Source organism: Mytilus edulis, chromosome 8 (assembly GCF_963676685.1).
Source record: "Mytilus edulis chromosome 8, xbMytEdul2.2, whole genome shotgun sequence".
Taxonomy (NCBI): domain Eukaryota; kingdom Metazoa; phylum Mollusca; class Bivalvia; order Mytilida; family Mytilidae; genus Mytilus; species Mytilus edulis.
Window position 1 is genome coordinate 23,721,069 of NC_092351.1, and position 22,217 is coordinate 23,743,285.

Sequence of the window (22,217 nt, forward strand, 5' to 3'; positions counted from 1 at the left end):
TAAAAAGGGGATATTTTACCACAAGGAGCCGCATCACAAAAGGATGTTCGGGGTTTGCTAATTTACGGAAAAAGTAATCTCACTTCGTACCCCGAAAATTTAACCACATATGTGAAAATGTCACAGCTTCGAAACGAGCTATCATACATATCCAAGTCTACGATATGGACTGAGCTACAGGAAAAAACGTTACCATTACCGCCTATGTAAAAACAATTAAAGATATTGAGCCAATTACCATAAAAGCTGCCCCACTTACCCAGCCTGCTTTGTTCCCTTATCGTTATGACATATTTTTTTTCTTCAAACAAGAATGTGTCATAAGTACATGGATTTCCAATCCGTACAATCATTTTCTATGTTCAGTGGACCGTAAAAATTAGGTAAAATCTTTAATTTGGCAGTAAAATTAGAAAGATCATATCATTATAAGGAAAACATGTGTACTGAGTTTCAAGTTGATTGGACTTCAACTTCATCAAAAACTAACTTGACTATAAACTTTAACCTGAAGCAGGACGGACTGACAGACCAGAAAACATGCCCATAAATGGGGCATACAAATATTAAGACTTGTTACATACCCGCCAACTTTTGAAAGTTCCAATGGGGGTTTTTAGTGCGCGACAACAATTTTAAAGGTTACAATTTTTAGCAAAGTATTTTGCACGATCTGGATTGTCTAGAAAAAGTGTCATATTTGTATGATGAGCTTACATGCCTTTTTCTTAAGTCTGTTTGCATGATTCTAGTTATTAAATCAGTAGAAAAGATGAACATGTAGCTAGCAGACCAGGGTTTATTTTCTTGTGTAAGAATATATGATGCTTGTTGAAATTTCCAATTTTGAATTATGCACGAAGATGGACCTTTTACAGCTTGGGAACAACACTCCAAATGAGAGGTAACCCTAGTCCAAATAATTATGACAGGCTGGCCAGAACCCTCATTGGAAGAACATAACAACCCACTGTAAAAAATGAGCACCTTCAAGTTATATTCATATTATTTGATGAAACTTGTTTGTTGGTCTTTGTAAAAAAAAGAATAGTACATTGTGCTTTAAATGATTTAATTGAATACAAAAATAACGTATTAAGTCAATAAATTAGTGAAAAAAAACTACTATTCAGTTTTATCTTTATAGTGGTACTGCATCATTGAATTTTGTATATCAGCCACGCTTTTTTCCTCAAGCTGTGTAAGAACACTCTTTGCAGATGAAAATTCACCTGCGGCAGTGCCATGCTCACGATTTTTACAACTAGATGAAAACAACAAAGTTCAAAATCTAGCATGTTAGAATAATCTTCAAAGAAAACGTTGTTGGTTGGCTTATTAATTTGATCATGAAAAACCCAGAATTTGATTGGCTGAACACGATTGTTTTACCTTGGGAACAAAATAAGGAACAGATGATTTTCACTAAATCGTGTTTTAGAGGGGTTTTTTAACGATACCCTTGATATCAATATTTTTTAAATAAATGCAAGGATGTGTTATAAAACGTCCTTGATAAGAGTTATGAGAATGAACACAGGGCGAACGTACTATATGGTCGAAAAAACTCAGGACGAATATATCAAGGGCGAACATGTAAAAAGGGCGAGTCGACCTGATACCAAATTCACGCATGCGTACTACAAATATCTGCATTAAAAACATCCAGTTACAAGTAAACAAACAACTTTCATGTAGATGAGATAAAATCTAATAATTTACATAAATAAAAGGGTACATATTTACGATAGTGATTGTTTTACTATCCTAATTTACAAATTAAATGATTCAGATGCTTAATCATGTGTAAAAATCGATGTCAAGAAACTGAAGTTGTTATGAAATTGTAATGCACAGAAACAGATGCGGCATACGGAGGTTCAATGATTTTAAAGTCGGCACCATAGGTCTTCAGAAGACTTGAAGTCTTCTTCCACCAAAAATGAAAAGTGTATAACTTGATTCTGTAAAATAGAAATGACAAGAGGAAGTTTTAAAAAAGTATGTGTAAAACTTCAATAGTTATCATAGGAACCAGGCCCACAATTAAATATGCCAGTCAACTGTACCTTGAATCTTTCAACACCTATATCATCAGCAAATCCTGTCCATTTAAGTCTTATATTGTCTGTGACACCTTGATTATTGATTTGTGGAGTGTACTCTGTCATGGATAGAGGCATGGTTTCTACTACTGCTGAGGCTGTAGAGGGAGGCTGGTTAGATATCTTTACTCCATTGGCAGACTTAGTAGATATTAGTCCAGCATTATTTTCACAAGTCAGAGTGGTATAAATTGTTCTCCCTATCAGTACACTGTAAGGAAATTCTTTGTATGCAGACATAGCTGTGATCACTGTGTATGGTAATAACTCAATTCTACCAGGCTGGTAACCTACAAAAAACAGATTAATGAGTCAATTTTAGTATATATCTTTTCATAAATAATTACACAGAAACTTGATGTTGACTAATGAATCATGAGTCAAGGTAAGATAAACCCTGCCATAAAGACAATTACTGCGGATTCATTTTGTTTGGTGGGGTACCAATTTTAAGATAAACTGTGAATTTAAAGGTCCAACAAATTACAATCTTCTTTAAGATTGTATGCAGACATTGACAAAACCACAAAATCAAATATCCACAAAATTGGTACCCACGAAAATAAATGAATCCATAGTACACTAGTTATTTATTGATACACTAGACATATGTTTAGTTTTAATTACATAATACTGTGCTTGGAATCTATGAAACTAACCTAACACAAAATCATAACAATGAAATATTAACATAAACATTAAAATAAATGTGAACATATCAGATATCAGATTTTCTAAATAAGTCCAAATATCCCTAAAGGCATACATATGACCGATTCTAGATCTTTAAAGATGCTAGATTTTGAATCTACTATTCGAGATATCTGCTGCTTCCCTGATGTCTTACCTTTGACTCATTCTTAAGATATCAAATACTGAATCCACAATTCTACAAACTATCTACTCCTATACTTATGTATAAAATTTTATTCAAGATATAAATATTGGATCTTATAAATAATAATTAAGTAGTCTTACCCACAGCCCATTTACAGAACAGGATACCAGATTCTGGATCTTAGTAGTCCCAGTTTACTACTAAGTAAAGTCTTACCTACAGCCCATTTACAGGATACCAGATTCTGTATCTTTGTAGTCCCAGTTCACTACTAAGTAAAGTCTTACCTACAGCCCATTTACAGAACAGGATATCAGATTCTGGATCTTTGTAGTTCCAGTTTGCTACTAAGTAAAGGCTTACCTACAGCCCATTCACAGAACAGGATACCAGATTCTAGATCTTTGTAGTCCCAGTTTGCTACTAAGTAAAGTCTTACCTACAGCCCATTTACAGAACAGGATACCAGATTCTGGATCTTCGTAGTCCCAGTTTACTACTTAGTAAAGTCTTACCTACAGCCCATTTACAGAACAGGATACCAGATTCTGGATCTTCGTAGTCCCAGTTTGCTACTACTTCGTTAAATTCCCAAGCATCTTCATCTCCGCCTGTAATTACAATTGGTCTCCATTTAAAATATCATTATCTTAAATTCTGTGTTGTATATTGTTGTCTTTTATTGTACACTTGCTTTTTTTTTTTAGAACAGTGTTTTATTGGTTGTTGGTGTGGGTTTTGTTACTGTCCAAAATCTGTTAATTTCTTACATTTCTCCAAGAAAACTGGCTAGATTCCGTTGGTTGGCAGGCAGGGTCCTCAGACAAATTTTTAAATTAGTTCCCAAAATGTTGTTTGTGGCCAATTTTGGTTCATTATCAGAGCAGAAGTTTCAGAAGAGAAGATTTTTGTAAAATTTACTATGGACGCTGATGTACTAGTTCTACTGCAGATGAGGGACCCAAAGTGATGAGGAAAGCTCACTTGACCCTTTGAGCCAGTTAAGATGGTACCTAACACTACAAGGAGATAACTCTGTAAAATCAGCTAAACATTTTAATTACATTGTGTTGTTTAGGGGATTATTAAGCTTCTCAATGATCAAAATCAGTGTTTGTCAAACTGCTATATAACCAGTGTAATTTTTATGATAAAAAGGTTGGTTCAAATTTTTTGAAATTTTTATATTTTTGTCAAAGGGTCAACATGGTCAAAATAAATACTCTGATAAAAAAATTTATGAAAATTAAACGAGCGAAATTAATTTTAGTGAAGGTGTTGGGTACCACCTTAAGTTAAAAGGAGTTAAAAGATATTATTGCTATTGAGATACCTATCCAACAAATATTGTTTTTTTTTCTTATTTCTTCATTTTTTCAGAATCTTCAAAACATAAAATCTGTAAAATGAATATACATGGTATTGTGATAAATTGTTAACCTAATCCATCATTGACGAATTTGATGTCAGGTGGTGTCAGATCTACTAGTATTGGATCAGAGTAAGAAATTCCTCTCAGGTCTGCCCCATTTGTAGCTATAGCTGTGATGTAAATATATGTGTTGTGTACCAGGGTCACATTGTTGTTAAACCCAAAGTTCATCAATCCTACACTTCTGAATGGCTGTATTTGTGTTCCTCCAGATGCATAACCTAAAAAAAAATATATAAAATTCATAGATTAATATGTTGGACTCAAATCAATATAGGGATCCAGATTTGTGGCAGATCTATGGTGATGTACTTGAATGTACTTGCCAAATATAACAATAAGATATAATCATATTGTAATTATTGTTAGCAATGGCCGTCATGTTGCATATTGATAACAAATTTATTTTGATATATTGTCGTTCTACAGAAAAATTGCTAATCTAGCCCAGAGATATAACAAGAGTGCACATGCTGAAATGTTTCACCTTCTTTAATAATCATTGATATTATATTGATAGCCATATATATAAATCTTTATTACAACTGTCCAATAAACTCAACATTGATCAATGAATCATGAAAATGAGGTCAAGGTCAGATGAACCATGCCAAGCAGACATGTAAAGCTAACAATTATTCCATACAACTAATATAGTTGACCTTCTGCTTATAAATTAAGAAAAACAGACCAAAACACAAATACTTAACACTTAGCAATGAACCTTGAAAATTAGGTCAGGGTCAAATAAAACCCTCTGGACTAACATATAGATCAAAAAAACATTTCCATACACCAAATATAGTTGACCCATTGCATATATAGTATTAGAAAATTAGGACAAAACTCAAAAAATTAACTTTGACCACTGAACCATGAAAATGAGGTCAAGGTCAGATGATACCTGTCCGCTAGACATGTACACCTAACAATCATTTCATACACCAAATATATTAGATCTATTGCATATAGTATAAGAAAAACAGACCAAAACACAAAAACTTAACTATAACCACTGAACCATGAAAATGATGTCAAGGTCAGATGACACCTGCCAGTTGGACAAGTACACCTTACAGTCCTTCCATACACGGAATATACTAGACCTATTGCTTATAGTATCTGTGATATGGACTTGACCACCAAAACTTAACCTTGTTCACTGATCCATGAAATGAGGTTGAGGTCAAGTGAAAACTGTCTGGTGGGCATGAGGACCTTGCAAGGTATGCACATACCAAATAAAGTTATCCTTTTACTTATAATAAGAGAGAATTTAACAAAATATCTTAACTTTTTTTTCAAGTAGTCACTGAACCATGAAAATGAGGACATTGAACATGTGACTGACAGAAAGTTCGCAACATGAGGCATCTATATACAAAGAATGAAGCATCCAGGTCTTACACCTTCTAAAATATAAAGCTTTTAAGAAGCTGGCTAACGCCACTGCTGGATCACTATCCTATGTCAAGCTTTCTGCAACAAAGGTTGCAGGCTCGTCAAAAAAACTTTTATGTGTAGGTCTATTTGCAATTTGACTTGACAATTTATGTTAAAGGCATCTCACCATCTGGTTCTCAAGTGCTAACAATGGAAAGTGTATAGACAAAGTCCAATCAAAATTATAGAAAAACTTCATTAAAAAAAATAATAAATTACCTATCGCCCAGCTATAATCTATGACTGGAGATTCTGGATCAGCAAAACTCCATGATCCGTGTATGGAACTCCATTCATGTAAATATACCACATGACCAATCACGTGACCACCTGGTGATGCTGTTGTCAAATTCACCTTCTGTACAGATAGATTATCTATAAATATCCCTGTAGTCATGTCCATACTACCAATAGTGATATTCATCTCGTTATTTGTAGCTTTGAAATAGTAGGTGTGAGCATGCCAGGAAATTTCCGCTCTACTTTTGCCCTCTCCATGTCCATCATGGCGATATGGTTTTGTATATATCAGGAAAACTTGTTTGTCATCACCAAGTTGTATGAATCCTTCCTTGTTTGCTCCTACAGAATCTGTTATGGGTAAATGACTTGAGTAAAACGAAATCTTGTAAAAACATCCAGCCTTGATTTCGACAAGATTTTGCTGAACATTTCCTCTGATGAACAGAAAAGACTGTCCGTCTTTAGCTAAATTTACTTGAGATGATATAACAGCCATGCATGTTGATACATCTGGTATCCATGACAATGGATGGTAACTACTAGAAATCAAACAAATATCTGTAGTACTAACATTTTCCCATGAGACTAGATCACCACTTGTGTCCTCAAATGAAGGATTGTCAACAATATTATCATCAATGTGAATGAATTTCTCTGAAACAGGAGGTGTTTTATCTACTATGGCACCATCTGATATGACTATAGATGACATTCTTCCTACATTATCTACAGCGTAGACCTTGTTGTATACCTTAGTACCTGTAATACAAATATTGCTGTAAAAAATGCCCTGTCATGACAAAATATCAATCATTTGAACCAGAAAAAGGCCTGATTCATGCTAGAACACATATATAGTCATAAAAAATGTGGTGTGGTGAGACGTGTTTGCAAATGTTAATCCCTTCAAAGAGACTGTTTTCAAAATCTCTTTTATTTTTATTTATAAGTAGGATTTTTTTTCACTGTGATGAAGACCCATTGGTGACCTTCTGCTGTTTTCTGCTCTGTGGCCAAGTTGTTGTCTCTTTGACTCAACCCCCATTTCCATTCTGAATCATATCAATTAAAAGTAGTGCATTTATTGCTTTAGTATAAGTGACCTACCATGGGGAATATCTGTTGAAAGATTACGAGAAACAGAAACATGAAGTCCAACATTAGTCCATGGTAAAATATCACATTCTGATTGGTCATAATTTTTATGAACAAATGTTGTCAACCCCACACACCATCGGTATGACTGAATACCAGACTCTGTGTCTATAAATCCATGCCAATGGGCTTCCACTATGTCTGAAGAGTTCTTATATTCTACATCCTGTCCTCCTGTTTTGAAAATAAACAAAACATAAAGTTTATTTAGATAGCTAGAAATCTAAAGGCAATTTATATACATCTACAAATTTAATTAAAGGATTGGACATTGAATAATTAAGACATAGTTTTCTCAATTTTATACATATCAAATGCATATTTTTACGGTTGACAGATGATACTACTTTGAATGGTAGTTTAGTTTTCATCTGAAAACCAACAAACCTCACTTTTTACTACAATTAAGGGTATAAATATTAAACTGTAACTATCAAGACCTGAAAATTTTACTTTGACTGACATAAAATCTTTAAGTTTTATTCAAAATCATATGTAAAACGTCAATTTTCAACATCAGCTCTGTAGAGCATTTTTATGTCACAAACATAACCAGTATGCTGTTAGTCTGAGTATCCACAAACACCTAAGAATCTGGATGGTATTGACCAATCTCAAGTTGTTTTTTATGAATGAGTTAAACTGGTTGACCCAAGGTCAATTTGCTTGAATGAAATCATTGAATAATTGGTTCTTTTTGTGCCATAATAACAAAAGCATATTTTAACAAAGGAAAAGTATAGGAAAATACATGGATTTGAAAGTTGTTTATAAGAACAATGAACATACCTAATCCATCATATACAATCCCTGCTGATGGGTCTACATGATCTACAATGAATCCATCTGACGTAGACGTAGTGTGAACACCAGCATAGTTATAAGCTATCACGTTAGAATAATATTTTATTCCTGGCGATAAGTTGACTCTAGACATGTTGAATCCTTCCGCTGTTCCATCTAAACTTGTAGGTATGGTCATAATGTCATATCCTTTAAGAAAAGAGAGAAATAGTATTAGAGAAAAAGCTATATTTTAATAACCTGACAATCGCAACTTGACAACACATTGCTTTATCTGATCAGAAATTGGTGGAGGAATCCAAATTCTTAGTGGAAATAACACAAGATCCCAAACGGTTGGAAGATAGACCTAGATCCAATTCTTATGATTTCTGGAAAAATGACAGCAAAAGATACCTACATAAGAGTAACATCAATATGTTGTCTAAAAATTTGAAACTTCCTAGATGTGTATTATTCATATTAATTTAAAATGAATACCAAAGGTTAAATCACTATTATAAACTCTACTTAAGTTGCCTTATGGGAAAAACTTTGATATGATTCTTATACTTATTTACTTGTTTTGAGAATACACCTTATCACTATTTGTCTGCCATTTCTTGACATCACACAGATTCCTGTAAAATTTTTGAAGTCATAATACAAATCATTTGATGCCACAATGGAAAAGTGATTGTTGTATGAAGTCAATAGTTCAAGCGGGATAGATTCTCGGGTCAGTCTGGAATAGCAATAAGGTGTATAAGACTAGCCAGTAAATTCATATACTGTAAACTCAGAAATTATATTGTATGTATTTATCATTGCGATTTTTTTATGAATGGACAATATAGCAAATCTAATTATTACAATTTTAGGAACATCTTCAATAAGATATATGTATAAAATATAAGAATGCTAGCTCTGGTTATTGTGATACTCAACCAGTTGCATTATCCACAATAATAAAACCCTTGTAATAATTTCTGAATTTTCAGTATGTCCAAATACATGTCCAAAACTAATCTAGTCAATATCAACATGATCATTGAAAAATTAGTCTGACAACATGGATTCTATATAGGAAGCTGATGTACATGTGTATATAGTAAAAGGTGCTTATTGATAGTCTAAACCATCAATATTTAAAATTAGATTGAGTCTTGGACATACCCAAGAAATTCTACTTATAATTATTGGATGCAAGATGCACTGAACAAACTTATTATATACTTACCACCAGGAAATGAACTTATATAAAGTTTGTATTCCTTAATTGTGGATGCAGCTTTCAGGAATTTGTCCTTCCACATAAATGTTATAGGTCGCCCTATTCTCATATAGTCAGCATCCTTTACATTGGTATTCAAAACTTTTTCTATCACCTATATATATATGAAAGTAGAAATTGATTACTTTTATGAAATCAATGACATGAGGAAGTCAATGGGATAGAGTAGAATGTTCCTATTCTTATTATTGGTCAGTATACATTATTTACACAATTAAAACCAGAGTTATTTTCCTTTAGATTAATAACTATCAAACGTTCTAATTAGTTTCTGTATCCCTTGGATGGATCTTACTTTGATGTGTGAGGGAAATAAGTCATTACACTTCAAGTGTTGGCAGGGAGGCTGATACTTAGAGCTAAGATTATCCACATTATTCAATTGTAAATATAACTAAATTTTTTAAGATAGTACCTAACACTACAGGGAGATAACTCTGTAAAGTCAGTAAAACGTTTTAATCACTTTGTATTGTAAAGAAAATATTAAGCTTCTCAACAATCAAAATTAGTGTTTGACAAACTGCTATGTATCCAACGAATTTTTTCCGAGAAAGTGATTGGTTCATTTGTTTTGAAATTTTAATATTTTTTTCAAAGGGTTGAAGCAAATATTGTGTAAAAATTTTATATAAAAATTAAACGAGCCAAATAAATTATAGTCAAGGTGTTGGGTACCACCTTAAATGAAGAACAGCAATAAAAGAGCTGTTCCTTTGCCCTTTGTATGTTTTTTTCTGTGCATATACTAATTTTGTGTCATGGATGGATAAGCCATATCCTTTGTATTTCTATGAAGGTGGTACCTAACACTACAGGGAGATAACTCTGTAAAATCAGCTAAACGTTTTAATTAGGTTGTGTTGTTAAGGAAATATTAAGCTTCTCAATGATCAAAATCAGTGTTTGTCAAACTGCTATATTTTTGCCTTTGAATAGGAACTCATTCAAGTTGAGGGGCATGAGATTAAAAGCATAGTCATCAGATGTAATATAACAATAAACAAGAATGTGTCCATAGTACAAAGATACCCAACTCGCACTATCATTTCAGTGGATCATGAAATTGGGGTCAATACTTTAATTTGGCTTTTAAATTAGAAAGATCATATCATAGGGAACATGTACACAAGTTTCAAGTTGATTGGACTTCAACTTCATCAAAAACTACCTTGACCCAAAACTTTACCCAAAACTTTAACCTGAGCTTCGCACTATCTTTTACTTTGTTCGGTGGACCATGAAATTGGGGTCAATACTTTAATTTGGCATTAAAATTAGAAAGATCATATCATATGGAACATGTGTACTAAGTTTTAAGTTATTTGGACTTCAACTTCATCAAAAACTACCTTGACCAAAAACTTTAACCTGAAGCAGGACGAACGGACGCACGGACAAACGAACAGACGCACAGACCAGAAAACATAATGCCCCTCTACTATATGGTAGGTGGGGCATAAAAATGGTGGAGTACTCACAGCAGTTCCTCTAACTGTTGCTAAACCTGGCATCTGTGTCATCACAACAATACCATCCGTCTTAAATACAGCATACGTGTCAGATGAGTACCATATCCGTACAAACACAGAATATTTAATGGTGTTTTCTAACAACTCTTTATCTGAAGATATAAGCATGTAAAATCTAATTAGGTTGGTCAAGGAGGTGTGTGTTTATTCAATATTTATAGAACAGATCCAGAAAGTATTGTATATATTAAAAACAGTTTCAGTGTTTTCTCGTATTATTTCTTACAATTTTTGTTTGACAATTTACAAAGATGCAACATTTCAGACTATTAGTACCTGCTTTAATAATTCATTGTGGGATTATTGTTTGTGTTTTCATGTTATTTTTTTTTGTGTCAGTAACATTCTTATACACAGCAGGCTTACATAAAAATCATTCTTACTACATAAGGGGTATAAAAGCAGCACTTGATAAAAATATTTCAGCTTATACCTTGAAAAATGTTACCCATAAAATGTTCATGGCAAACACAGAAATGTTTTAAAAGAAAAACTCACGATAACAGTGCAGTGTATGGTCATGAAAAAATATTTTACATATATTTCAGAAGTTATGAATCATTTAAAAAAATGTCCTCTGCAGTGTTTTATACTCTGTTAGTAAGACTTATTCTCTAGTTCATTATTAGAAAAGCCAAGAAATTGTCACACAGACGAATAACATACCAAATTTTAATAAAATTTCAAAATTGCGAATAAAGTAAACTGCATATAATGCCTACCTGGTCCAACCGTGAAGATAGTATCCATCAACTGACCAGCATCATGCCAAACCTTCTGCTTGACCGAGTCATATATACCAATGGGTGTTGCCTCATCTTCGTAACCCACACTCCATTCATACCTTTAGGGGTAAGAAAAAACAAGAATTTATATGTCTGATTGGTGACATTAAAGTGTGGACACAATGATGTAGAAATGTATACAACACAAGTTAACAATATCAGAAAATATAAAGTTCTACAGTAATACCTCAAGTGTCCGCATCATATGCTACGCCATGAGAGCATGATATGCCCGTCAAGATTTCAAAGAATATAGTTCAATAACTTCTCAAAGTCATATCCCCCTTTTTTTTATGAATAAAACCCCATAACTGGTAAATGTAATTTCTGGTGGAGTTACTGCTGAAATTTATAAAAATCAAAAGGGAGCTTAAGTCACTAGATATAAACAACTCACCAAAGTCTAAGGAAAACTGCTTAACTTTTTTGAGTTTTTGTCCGATAAACTGGAAAATCAACCTTTTTGTAATTAATAAAACCCCATAACTCGGAAACATAAAATCTAAAATTTATAAAAATGTCTAACATGTTGACAACAGATGGACAAACTGTATACCATAATAATTCTTATATCATTTGCATATCTATAAATACTTGAATTGGATTGGTCAATTAGAATTTTTCTCTAGGTTTACACTTCGATAAACCATGTTTCCGAAACTGCTTTCGTAATCTTTTCATGCGCGATACACATTCTTGCAGGGATTCTTGGATTTTCAGCAAATTGAGATTATAAAACAATTGCGTAACAGTTGTTTCTATTCCAATGCATATATAACAAACAAAAAAGAATTAAAATAAATGCACTAAAGCTTCGAAAATGTATAAAAATAAAATTTAAATAAAATTCCGCGAAATTTCATGGAGGATTTGGCGAATTTACGTCATAGCAAAACACGACGTCAAACGGATAAAAATTTTCAAGGGAAAGATTATTTCGTTACGTGTACGCTTCAAATTCGGATAATATTGAATTAAAATGAAGTTTTTGAGGTAGGTGCTATTTCATTTTAGATTCTGTTGCATTTATTGAACATTTCAGTTATGGTTTTTAGAAAGTCAAGATGGCGGCGTACTCCTTAGTTACGACATGCCATTGTGCTTTTGATGGGAAATATAGCAGCCATCAAACAAATAATGTAAATAAATAATCGCGTATGTTTGGCTGAAGAATTATAAGAATTAAACACATTTTTTTCTAGAGGTTATTGATGTGTAAACCGGGTCTCTTACTCACAAACTTGACATAAAAGTCCTTCGGACTTTTATTCAGTTTGTGAGTTAATCGCCCCGGTTTACACATCAATAACCTCTAGAAAAAATGTGTTTAATCCTATAATACGTCCCATAAACAGGCATATAAAAACTTAAAAGAAAAAGAATAAAAAAGATTTACACTGTTGAAGTGTAATTCTACTTTTGAGTAAAACTTACAGTTTAACAAAAATATAAAAACTACCAATCAGATTTCAAAAGAAATATGGATATTCAAAACTTACCATAAGGGTTTAGAGGGGAACTGTTGAGATATAATCCATGAAGCCCTCAGTACACTGTCCGATGCTGTTACAGCTTGATCGTCCGTAGTATAACCATTTGTGTCCTTTACTAACAATAAGGTGTACTGTGTACCAGAAAATACACCTGAAAAATATAGTGTTCAAGAAAATGCAATGTATTCTTTGTACTAAAATTGTTTTAGAAAAACACAATATATATAATGGGGCGTTTGACATTTGTGCCGATTTTAAAAATTGTCATTCTTTCATTTGCGCCGATTTTAAATTTGCTCCTAATTGCATTTACAGTTTAGCACAGGCAAGTAAATACTTCTACATGTACTTTATACCTTGAAGTTATATTGGTAAAATTTGGTTATATACATTGTTCACTTATGTTAAAGTTAAGAAAATCCACGCCGTAATTACTTATGTTAAAATGTGAACTCTAAAATGCCCCCTTCAGTACGTAAGCCAGAGATAGAAAAGATGGACTTCAATATTGACAATTGCAACAAATATGGAAAGGACGAAATCAGAAGAAATTAATATATTAGATGTGCTGCCTATAAATACTCGGCAAGAACAGATGTATGATTTCAAAGTATTCCGTTTTTATGAATTTCAATGTTGTAAATTTATTTTTAATTCGTTATTTTAGTATAAACAGAGTGCTTTTATCTTAGGGTTTTACTTCTTGATTTTAAAGGATGTGAAAATAGTGCGTTTAAATTCACTTATTCTGCTCGACATCCTACTTCCACCTCCTCGTGGTGAGCACAGGACAACTGTCATATACATTTTATGATTGACAATTCATATCATTTGTACAACTGGCTAACGGAAGAGGTCAGTAATGATAAATGAAAAATAATATTCACCTGTAATTTACCTGTAAAAAAATCGGCCCAAATGAAATGAAAAATCAGCGCAAATGAAATGCAGATCGGCGCAAATGCAAAACGGTGATATATGAATAGACACATAATAAAGTGAATAGAGCTATTTGTGTGCAGCTTTTGTTATAAATTGCTGCATAAATTGTAATCAATTACAACCTAAATAGCAAAAGCAGAGGTGTTGATGAAATTGACAAAGTTGTCTGGATTTCTACCAAATATAGGCCTGGGAAACTGAGTGCAGGCTTCAATAAACTAAATATTCAATTAAAATTGTTTAAATGTAATATGACATATCCTCATCTCATGGGTTTTCAAGCTATTAAAAATGCATTCTTGTCAACCCATGCAACCTATATTTTCAGTCTAAAAAAATTATTGGAAATTTCAGAGGTTTTTATACATGGAATATCAAAATGTTTGCTATAAATTGTGAAGGCATGAGAAGAAGGCAAATACAAACACTTTTAACGAAAAAGGAATATCGTTCAAACCCTGTTACTGTTTTAACTATGTTTCCTTGTAATATTGGTCAATAAATCCTAATCGAAAATTTTGCCATTTTAGGGTTTTATGGAACCTATTCCTTTCATCTGCAATCCATTTTTTTTAAAAGATTAAACCTTGAGAAAAAATACCCAGTTCATTTGCAATATGCAAGAACACTACACATATTCAGGAATTTTAAGTAAATTCCCTTTTTCAGGCTTGTTTTTCTTGACGAATTTGACATCAAAGTGCCTTATCTAATATACTTACCATCAGATACATCAGTACAGTTACCAAGACTTGGATTAAATGGACATTTCCGGTCTTGTGGAGAACAAACACAATGGCCTTCACATGATATTGCATCACACCTTCTGACCAAGTCCAGGTAACTAGGTGGAGTCTTTTTAAAAGCGGAATGAATCATTTGACTTCTTAATCCAACCTGTTGAATATGTGAGAAAGAATTCTGCTGTTTACCTTTATTCCAAGTATTAGTACAAACCACACAGATAACAATATGGGGAAAAAATGTACCTAATCATTAAAAATACTGAGGTATTATATAAACCCATACATGCAGAAATACAACAGCTAAATTTGTAGTAGAAAATACACAATGTATTCCAAGAAGTTATTTTATTGTGAAGGGTTTTATTAAACATTTCTGAATAAAACTTCAAGAATTTTTAAGTTGTACTAAATGACATGATTTGAGGATTTTGTATCCTTAGTTCCATGGCAATTAAATAATTACAAAAAAAACTTGAAATTTATAGACAAAATATACCCTTCAAGTCATATGAATACAGAAGCTCTAGCTCCAACTTACCTTATTAACAGCCCACAGGGTGATGTATACTTCTTCATATTGAGTCAATACAACAGTGTCAATTTTAAACAGTTGAACTTTGCCCTCATCACCATGGTCAGTGTTGCTATCTACGTGGACATACTTGGTTTTCAGATCCTGCAAAACATAAGTGTTTGTTGTATTATTAATGTCAAAAAGCACTGGTGTTCCTGTCTTTTTGTTTATTTCTATGAAATAAATTAAAAGGGTTAATTTCTAATATTTGGTTATCTTTGAAACCATGATTAGATATTTTTGGGGTACCAATTTCTGTGGAAAAAATTATACGTTGAAACTTGAGGGGAAATGGATTTGCCAAAGTTTCAATATAAGCCTTTAGGAAATTCATAATTCATTGAAAATAAAAGTTTTCTTCTACCAACAAAAATTCACACAAAATGTTATTCAACTACTTATAATAAATTCATAGCATATGTCACAACTTGTCGGTCTTACATAAAAGATCAAGGTGACTGACAATAAGTTAGACTCTAAGGCGTCCTCCATTGTTATAAATGTGGGTTATCTATAATGGCTATTCAAAATGTAGCTAATTCAACAAGCAAAATAAGTCATGAATCGCACTCTTACAAATGCTGATGAATTATATATTGCCAGCTACAATTTTTTTTCATATTCTATAAAAAAATTGCCTTATAGTCAGATCATAAAAACTTGCCTAATATAGTCAGATTATAAAAACTTGCCATATTGTCAATTTATAAAAACTTGCCTCATAGTCAAATTATAAAAACTTGCCTTGAAAAGAGTCAGATCATAAAAACTTGCCTTCAAAATAGTCAGATTAGATAAAAAAAAAAAAAAAAAAAAACTTGCCTTCAAAAGAGTCAGATCATTAAAACTCCCTATAGTAAGTTCATGAAAACTTGCCTTATAGTCATATTATAAAAACCTACATAAGTGTAAGATCATAAAAACTTGCCCAAAAGCCAAATTATACAAACTTGCCTTATTCAAATTCTTCTCCATGTAAGAGGTTCCTACAGTGACCATATAATGATCAATCTGTGAATGTATATCACTAAACCCTAGCCAGGCAAGATACACAGCATTACTTCCAAAGGTCATCCACCCATGTTCATTTCTGGAGGTATCAGGATCAGAAGCATGGTCAGTACTGACAGCAAACATTCCTAAAATAAACAGAAGATTCCTTGAAAAATATGTTTCACAAGATTGGGGTACAATGAATTGTTTTCAGCAAATATTCCTGAAATAAACAGAAGATTCACTGCAACACATGTAAGAGAAGGTCTGGTTATAATGAATGGCTTGCAGCAAACCTTCCTAAAATAAACAAAAGATTCACTAAAAGAAGTACATATGAGGGTGGTAATGGGGGTACCTTCATGAAGAATTACAGTAAAATTTCTTGCCAATTGATGTTTACTGTAATTTTTGGTCCATGACCCCATTAATTTTTTTCAAAAAATAACAGTAACGATAATTATTTGAGACCTCTGACGAATCACAGTATGGATATTTCGATGAATCACGGTAAAATGTAATCAATTTGACGCTAACGTAGCCGATAATGACCATTTGATGACTGACAGTAAAGGGCATTATTGCCCTCATATATGTCAAGACCCGGTAACAGCAGATTTTAGGGCATTATAAACATTCCCTGTGATTTATCTGAGATACAAATATCTGTGGTAAAAAAAAATGTCAACTCCCCTCCCTCAGTCAACTGATACAAACCTCTGACTGTATATGAGATACAGATATATGCATTATAAGAGAATGGCGTCCCCTTACTCACTTAGTCCATAGACACATACCTCTTGATGGTGGAGTGCTATCTACAAACATTCCCTGTGAAGTATCTGAGATACAGATATCTGCACTGTTACAGGAAATCAAAGTCACATAGTATGTCACTCCATCATGTAGATCCAAACCAGTAAATACATAGGTCCGGGCTATACCATTGACCTAGGTGAGATAAATGATAAATATCCTTAGAGAAAATAAATGTGTATTATATATCAAAATCACTTTCAGTTAAAATGTTGTAATAAACTCTAGTCTGACTTCTTTGATAATATGACAGTAAAAACGAAGATTTTGTATGATTGCCAAAGAAACAATTATCCATAAGAGTCCAAATGAAGTTAATTTCAGCATGCATAGGTAACCAACAACAATGAGCAGACCAATACAGTATTGTAAGTTATATAAGGCCCTGTGGTATATTGTTCAATTTCTTTTTAAATTCAATTGTGTAACAACCAAAGAAGATGTATCTTAGGGTCTAACTTAATGATTCAGAGGACAGAGTGAATTAGCCTCAAATATGAGATTTGATAGTGTAACCAAAAAGAGAATTGTTAGAGCTATTAACTTACTGGCTGTGAAGATAGCATGAATTCTCCTCCAATATGAGATTTGATTGACAGGTATTGTCTCTTTATAAATGATTCTGCATCCTCTACTTCCCATTCGACCTTCATCGTTGTCCTATATATTTGAGTCAAATCAGTGATTCCAAAGTCGTTAGAGAATGTCGTTACTTTTGACAAGACAGGTGGCGTGTCATCTACACTAAAACCACTTGATGATGATTCTGACCATAACCCTGGAAATAAAAACACATTCTGTTTTAAATTGTGTTGTTAGTGTACCAACATTACTTGTTCTGCTTTGTCAGGAATTTTTAGTATATTGGAACATTATATATTAAATCTTTTATGCCATTTTTCTCTTTATCTTTTTTCAATTTTGTCCATTAATATCTATGCTTTATATTTAAGCACCTAATTATTCTCAATTCTTAATTTTTTCTGTTTTCTTCAGCTTTTTTTTGAAAATGAAATAATAAATAGCATATATTATCCATTGCAATACTAAATGCATGCAAAATTTCTAAAAATAACAGTTTTGATGTCAAAATATATACACACCTGCTTTATTATAAGCTCTGACTGTTATATACATCCGTGTGTTGATAGGAAGGCTAAGATTATAACTAGATGAGTCTAATAATGCTGCTGTTTCGGTCAAATGAAGCTCTATAGTTGGTACAATATCACTATAACCTGGCTTTGTTCCTACTCTCCATTCATACTTCTCCAGACCTGACTGGGCATCATCAAATCCATACCATTTAGCGGATATGTAGTTCCTGTAACAAAATAAAATTAACTATATACATGTATACGACCTGTTGGTGACCTTCTGCTGTTGTCTCTTTGGCACATTCCCCATTTCCATTCTCAATTTTATTGAATATTAATGATGGTTTTTCTACCACAAGAGTGTTTCTCAGCTACAACCACATCAAAGGGTGACAGCTCTGAGAGGTGATGTAGTTTAGAATTATCCTCCAGTTTAAATTACCATAAATAATCTGAAGATCCGGTTTTCTTAATCAATGTCAATGACATAGGCTCATGACGTCATACATTCCCTCTCTATTTAACAAAAAAACCAATATCTCTCTAAAAGTGTGATGCATAAAATAATCAAACAGAGAGATCAAAGGTTAATTTGAGAAAATAAAAATTTAATAAGTTAAACATGGATGAGTGTATTAACATATCATACATGCATTGTGGAAGCACACAAAACTCTATGAATGCTCATTTTCGAGAAATACCATCTATTCTTACTGAACATGAAATAAACTTACTTCAGAGACTGATATTCTGTATCGTAATATCCTGTACCATCCTGTACAGTGCCTGGTGTTGGTGGACTGTTGTCTATAATTACACCATCTGATGTCACAGTCGTACACATTTCTGCTGTGTTACATGCAGTTACAGTCGTGTAATATCTTAGTCCTGTACCAAGGTGAGTATTTTCTAGGGTAAATTCTAAAAGAGAAATCATAATTTTTGTTTTATAGGACCAAACAATACTAGCTAAAGAACCTTAGAACGGACAAAATTACAAAAATGTTATCATCACAAACTGATATGATAATGAAAAAACAAAGAGATGAATGTTTGTAGAAGGAATTTTAAAATAAGCAAGTATCTAACATAAACAGGTCATCCAGAGCAAGAAAATAATCTCCCCTGTTTTATCAATAGATTTCATAGAATTCATATTTTATACATAAATGCTTTTCACCTTCATAAAAAACTCTATTCCAAACCATGCTTTAACCTATCTTAACCAGCCTTTGTCCTGAATACAAAATATGTGAGTCTGAGAAACTCCAGTAAATTAATCATACCTTTATTATCTCCAAAAGAACATTTTTAATTCTAAAGGTTTATTGAAAGACAAAGTTATTTTAAATAAATGTATATCGCAGGCTACCTTTGAGTAACTGTATCATACACTTTTTTGTTTACTTATTTAATACACTTTGCTCACCATATGCTATTCCAATGGCTTGTTGTCCTAAAATATCCTCACATTGTGGACAGGTTCCAATTGAGACATAATAATCTTTGATAGTTGAATGAGATTCATGAAATCCTTCCCAGTGAGCATGTAAAACTTTGGTCTCGGTTTGATAGTCAATATCTTTTACACTTCCTGTCATCTTGTCCTTATCTCCATCATATACGTGACCAGGTGTAGGTGGCGTTGTGTCCAGTTCAAAAGCCCAGGATGTGGCTACTGAGGACAGGCCTGCTTTGTTGAAGGCCTAAAATATAAAATGTATTCATATGTTCATTAGAAAAAAGGATTATGAGACTCACTCACTGTTTAAGCATTTAGAGTAAATCATATTTTAATAAAATAATAATAGATATTCATTACAAATTAAGATGTTTAATCCAAAACTAAATATCTTAAGAATCTCAATTCTTGTCTATACCAAATTTGTTTTCTAGCTTTAATGTTTGTTTTTGAAGGGGAAAGCAAGTTTTTAAATATTACTAGAAATTCATAGAATAAAATAACTAATGAAATTGATAAATATTCTTAAATACAAAATAGGTGTTCTCTGTACTATAGAGTGAGAAACAAGAAAAGAAGGGCCAGAGTTAAGGGCCGTTCCAAGTATTTTACAAAAAATGCAAGTCCCAAACTGTAACTTTAAAATCACAGTTAAAATATAGCCTGATGAATTTCAATCTTTAGGATCCTGTAGGTATTCTAAGAAGTCTTCAAAGGAAATTTAAAAGATCTAATAAAAAATATCCTTTTTTTTTTTAAATAAACGGTGTTAGTAAATCTATTTTCCTTACTCTGACATTGATGTAATAAGAATGGCCATCCAATAGTGAAAGAGGATAATTTTTGTCTGTAATCCCACATTCGTCTGTGGTTTTTATATATGTCATCATATCCGTGTATCCTGGTTGTGAGCCAACTGACCACAGATAATAGTCCAAACCACTTTGTACATCTATGAACACTTCTTTCCAACTGTAATAAAAAAAACAATATATATTTCAGTAAATGAAATTATTGATTGCTTATATTCATAAACTTATCTTGTACACATGAGAGCACATGCATTGCAATATTCTAAAATTCTAAAATTTCGGATTAGCACTAATTTTCGCTACTAAACATTTTAACTGTATTTTCATGGATACTTGATTTCTAACTTTTCCAGTTTGCCCACAAGCATATAAGAAATTTATACTTATCTTATACATTTCAATCTGTATTTAACTCAGAAATTGTTAAAATTTGATATACATTGGATAAAAATGATCGATGGTAGGCACAACTATAGAATCTACCATATATCTTACGACCTTAATATATTTACCATGGACTTATTTCTGTTGTTGATGTAATGTGACGGTTAATCAAAGTGATTGGATTATCTGTCCTGTCTGGTGGAGTAACATCAATTGTAATCGGAGCAGAAATCTTTTCTGTCTCTCTTTTGGCAAAATCGACAGCTAAAAAATAACAAGACTATTATTATGCAATTATACTGTTGTAATTGAAGATAACTCATTCTAAATTCTCAAAACAATTCTGTTAAATTTATTGCAATTTTTGGTTTATGTACCAATTCAACTTATCATGATTTGTCTATTATTACTTAGGATATCACTGAAATTCCTTAAAAATAATGATGCCACAAGGGAAAATCTGACAGTATAAAGCAAAATGATTATTGTATAAGGTCAATAGGTCAAGTATTTCACAATCTCAGGTCAAGTGTTGCAGAATTCCAAATAGTTATAAAGTCTAATGGTTATCCACAAGTCTAAATGGCTGGAAAACATATAATACCATCTTTGATTTTGCAGTGTCTATTTCTCTTCTTTGAATTTGAAAAAAAAATCTCAGTTGTAATATTGACAGTATGATTAAATGTGAGTAATTACCTTTGAGTGTGGCATAATACACATATCCGTTCTGAAGCGAGAGTCTATGTAATGCTTTATGTTGTACAACCCCTACATTCTCAAAGGAATACACATCATTACCACCTGGTGTTGTACCTGTCAAATATAAAACATGTGCTGATTAGCCTTAAATAAAAACATTAACTGACTATTAATTTAAGTTTTTCTCAGCATTCAGAAATAATCTGTATTATCAGAATTGACATCCAAAGAATGTGTTTTTCTGAAGTGATTCACAAAGCAATTATTATTATCATTTACAGTGCTTATATAGCACTTATCTAAATAAACATTTACTCTAAGTGCTTTACAATGCATAAAATACAATGATACAAGTACATTTAAACTAATTTTAAAATAGAATCAAAATAGAAACTGTGAAAAAAAAAACAAAAAAAAAACAGGTGCTCCACAGGGCGCAGCTTTATACGACCCCAGTGGTTGAATCCTGAACAGTTGGGGCAAATTTGGTCACAATATTCAAGCTTGATTCTGTCTGAATTTGGATTGTGATCAAGTTTTTGACATAATATAGGTTTTTGTCACAAAATTAATGTGGTCAAAGATC

At 32.4% G+C, this 22,217-nt stretch overlaps 1 protein-coding gene across 2 annotated transcripts in view; it reads right to left on the minus strand.

Annotated features, from left to right (window-relative positions):
* The window catches only part of LOC139485131 (uncharacterized), a 93,949-nt gene that overhangs the window by 3,460 nt on the left and 68,272 nt on the right, over window positions 1–22,217 (minus strand). For both annotated transcript variants that reach the window (XM_071269282.1, XM_071269283.1), the window contains 21 exons: window positions 21,629–21,745; window positions 21,058–21,193; window positions 20,525–20,705; window positions 19,701–19,977; window positions 19,006–19,192; window positions 18,278–18,498; window positions 17,723–17,952; window positions 17,156–17,309; window positions 16,320–16,504; window positions 15,330–15,467; window positions 14,768–14,942; window positions 13,110–13,254; window positions 11,548–11,669; window positions 10,775–10,917; window positions 9,240–9,387; window positions 8,006–8,209; window positions 7,169–7,390; window positions 6,038–6,820; window positions 4,384–4,596; window positions 3,459–3,554; window positions 2,070–2,395 (listed from right to left, as the gene is read on the minus strand). In XM_071269282.1, the coding sequence (XP_071125383.1) occupies window positions 2,070–2,395; window positions 3,459–3,554; window positions 4,384–4,596; window positions 6,038–6,820; window positions 7,169–7,390; window positions 8,006–8,209; window positions 9,240–9,387; window positions 10,775–10,917; window positions 11,548–11,669; window positions 13,110–13,254; window positions 14,768–14,942; window positions 15,330–15,467; window positions 16,320–16,504; window positions 17,156–17,309; window positions 17,723–17,952; window positions 18,278–18,498; window positions 19,006–19,192; window positions 19,701–19,977; window positions 20,525–20,705; window positions 21,058–21,193; window positions 21,629–21,745 (4,403 nt within the window). The remainder of the gene's footprint in view (window positions 1–2,069; window positions 2,396–3,458; window positions 3,555–4,383; window positions 4,597–6,037; window positions 6,821–7,168; window positions 7,391–8,005; window positions 8,210–9,239; window positions 9,388–10,774; window positions 10,918–11,547; window positions 11,670–13,109; window positions 13,255–14,767; window positions 14,943–15,329; window positions 15,468–16,319; window positions 16,505–17,155; window positions 17,310–17,722; window positions 17,953–18,277; window positions 18,499–19,005; window positions 19,193–19,700; window positions 19,978–20,524; window positions 20,706–21,057; window positions 21,194–21,628; window positions 21,746–22,217) is intronic.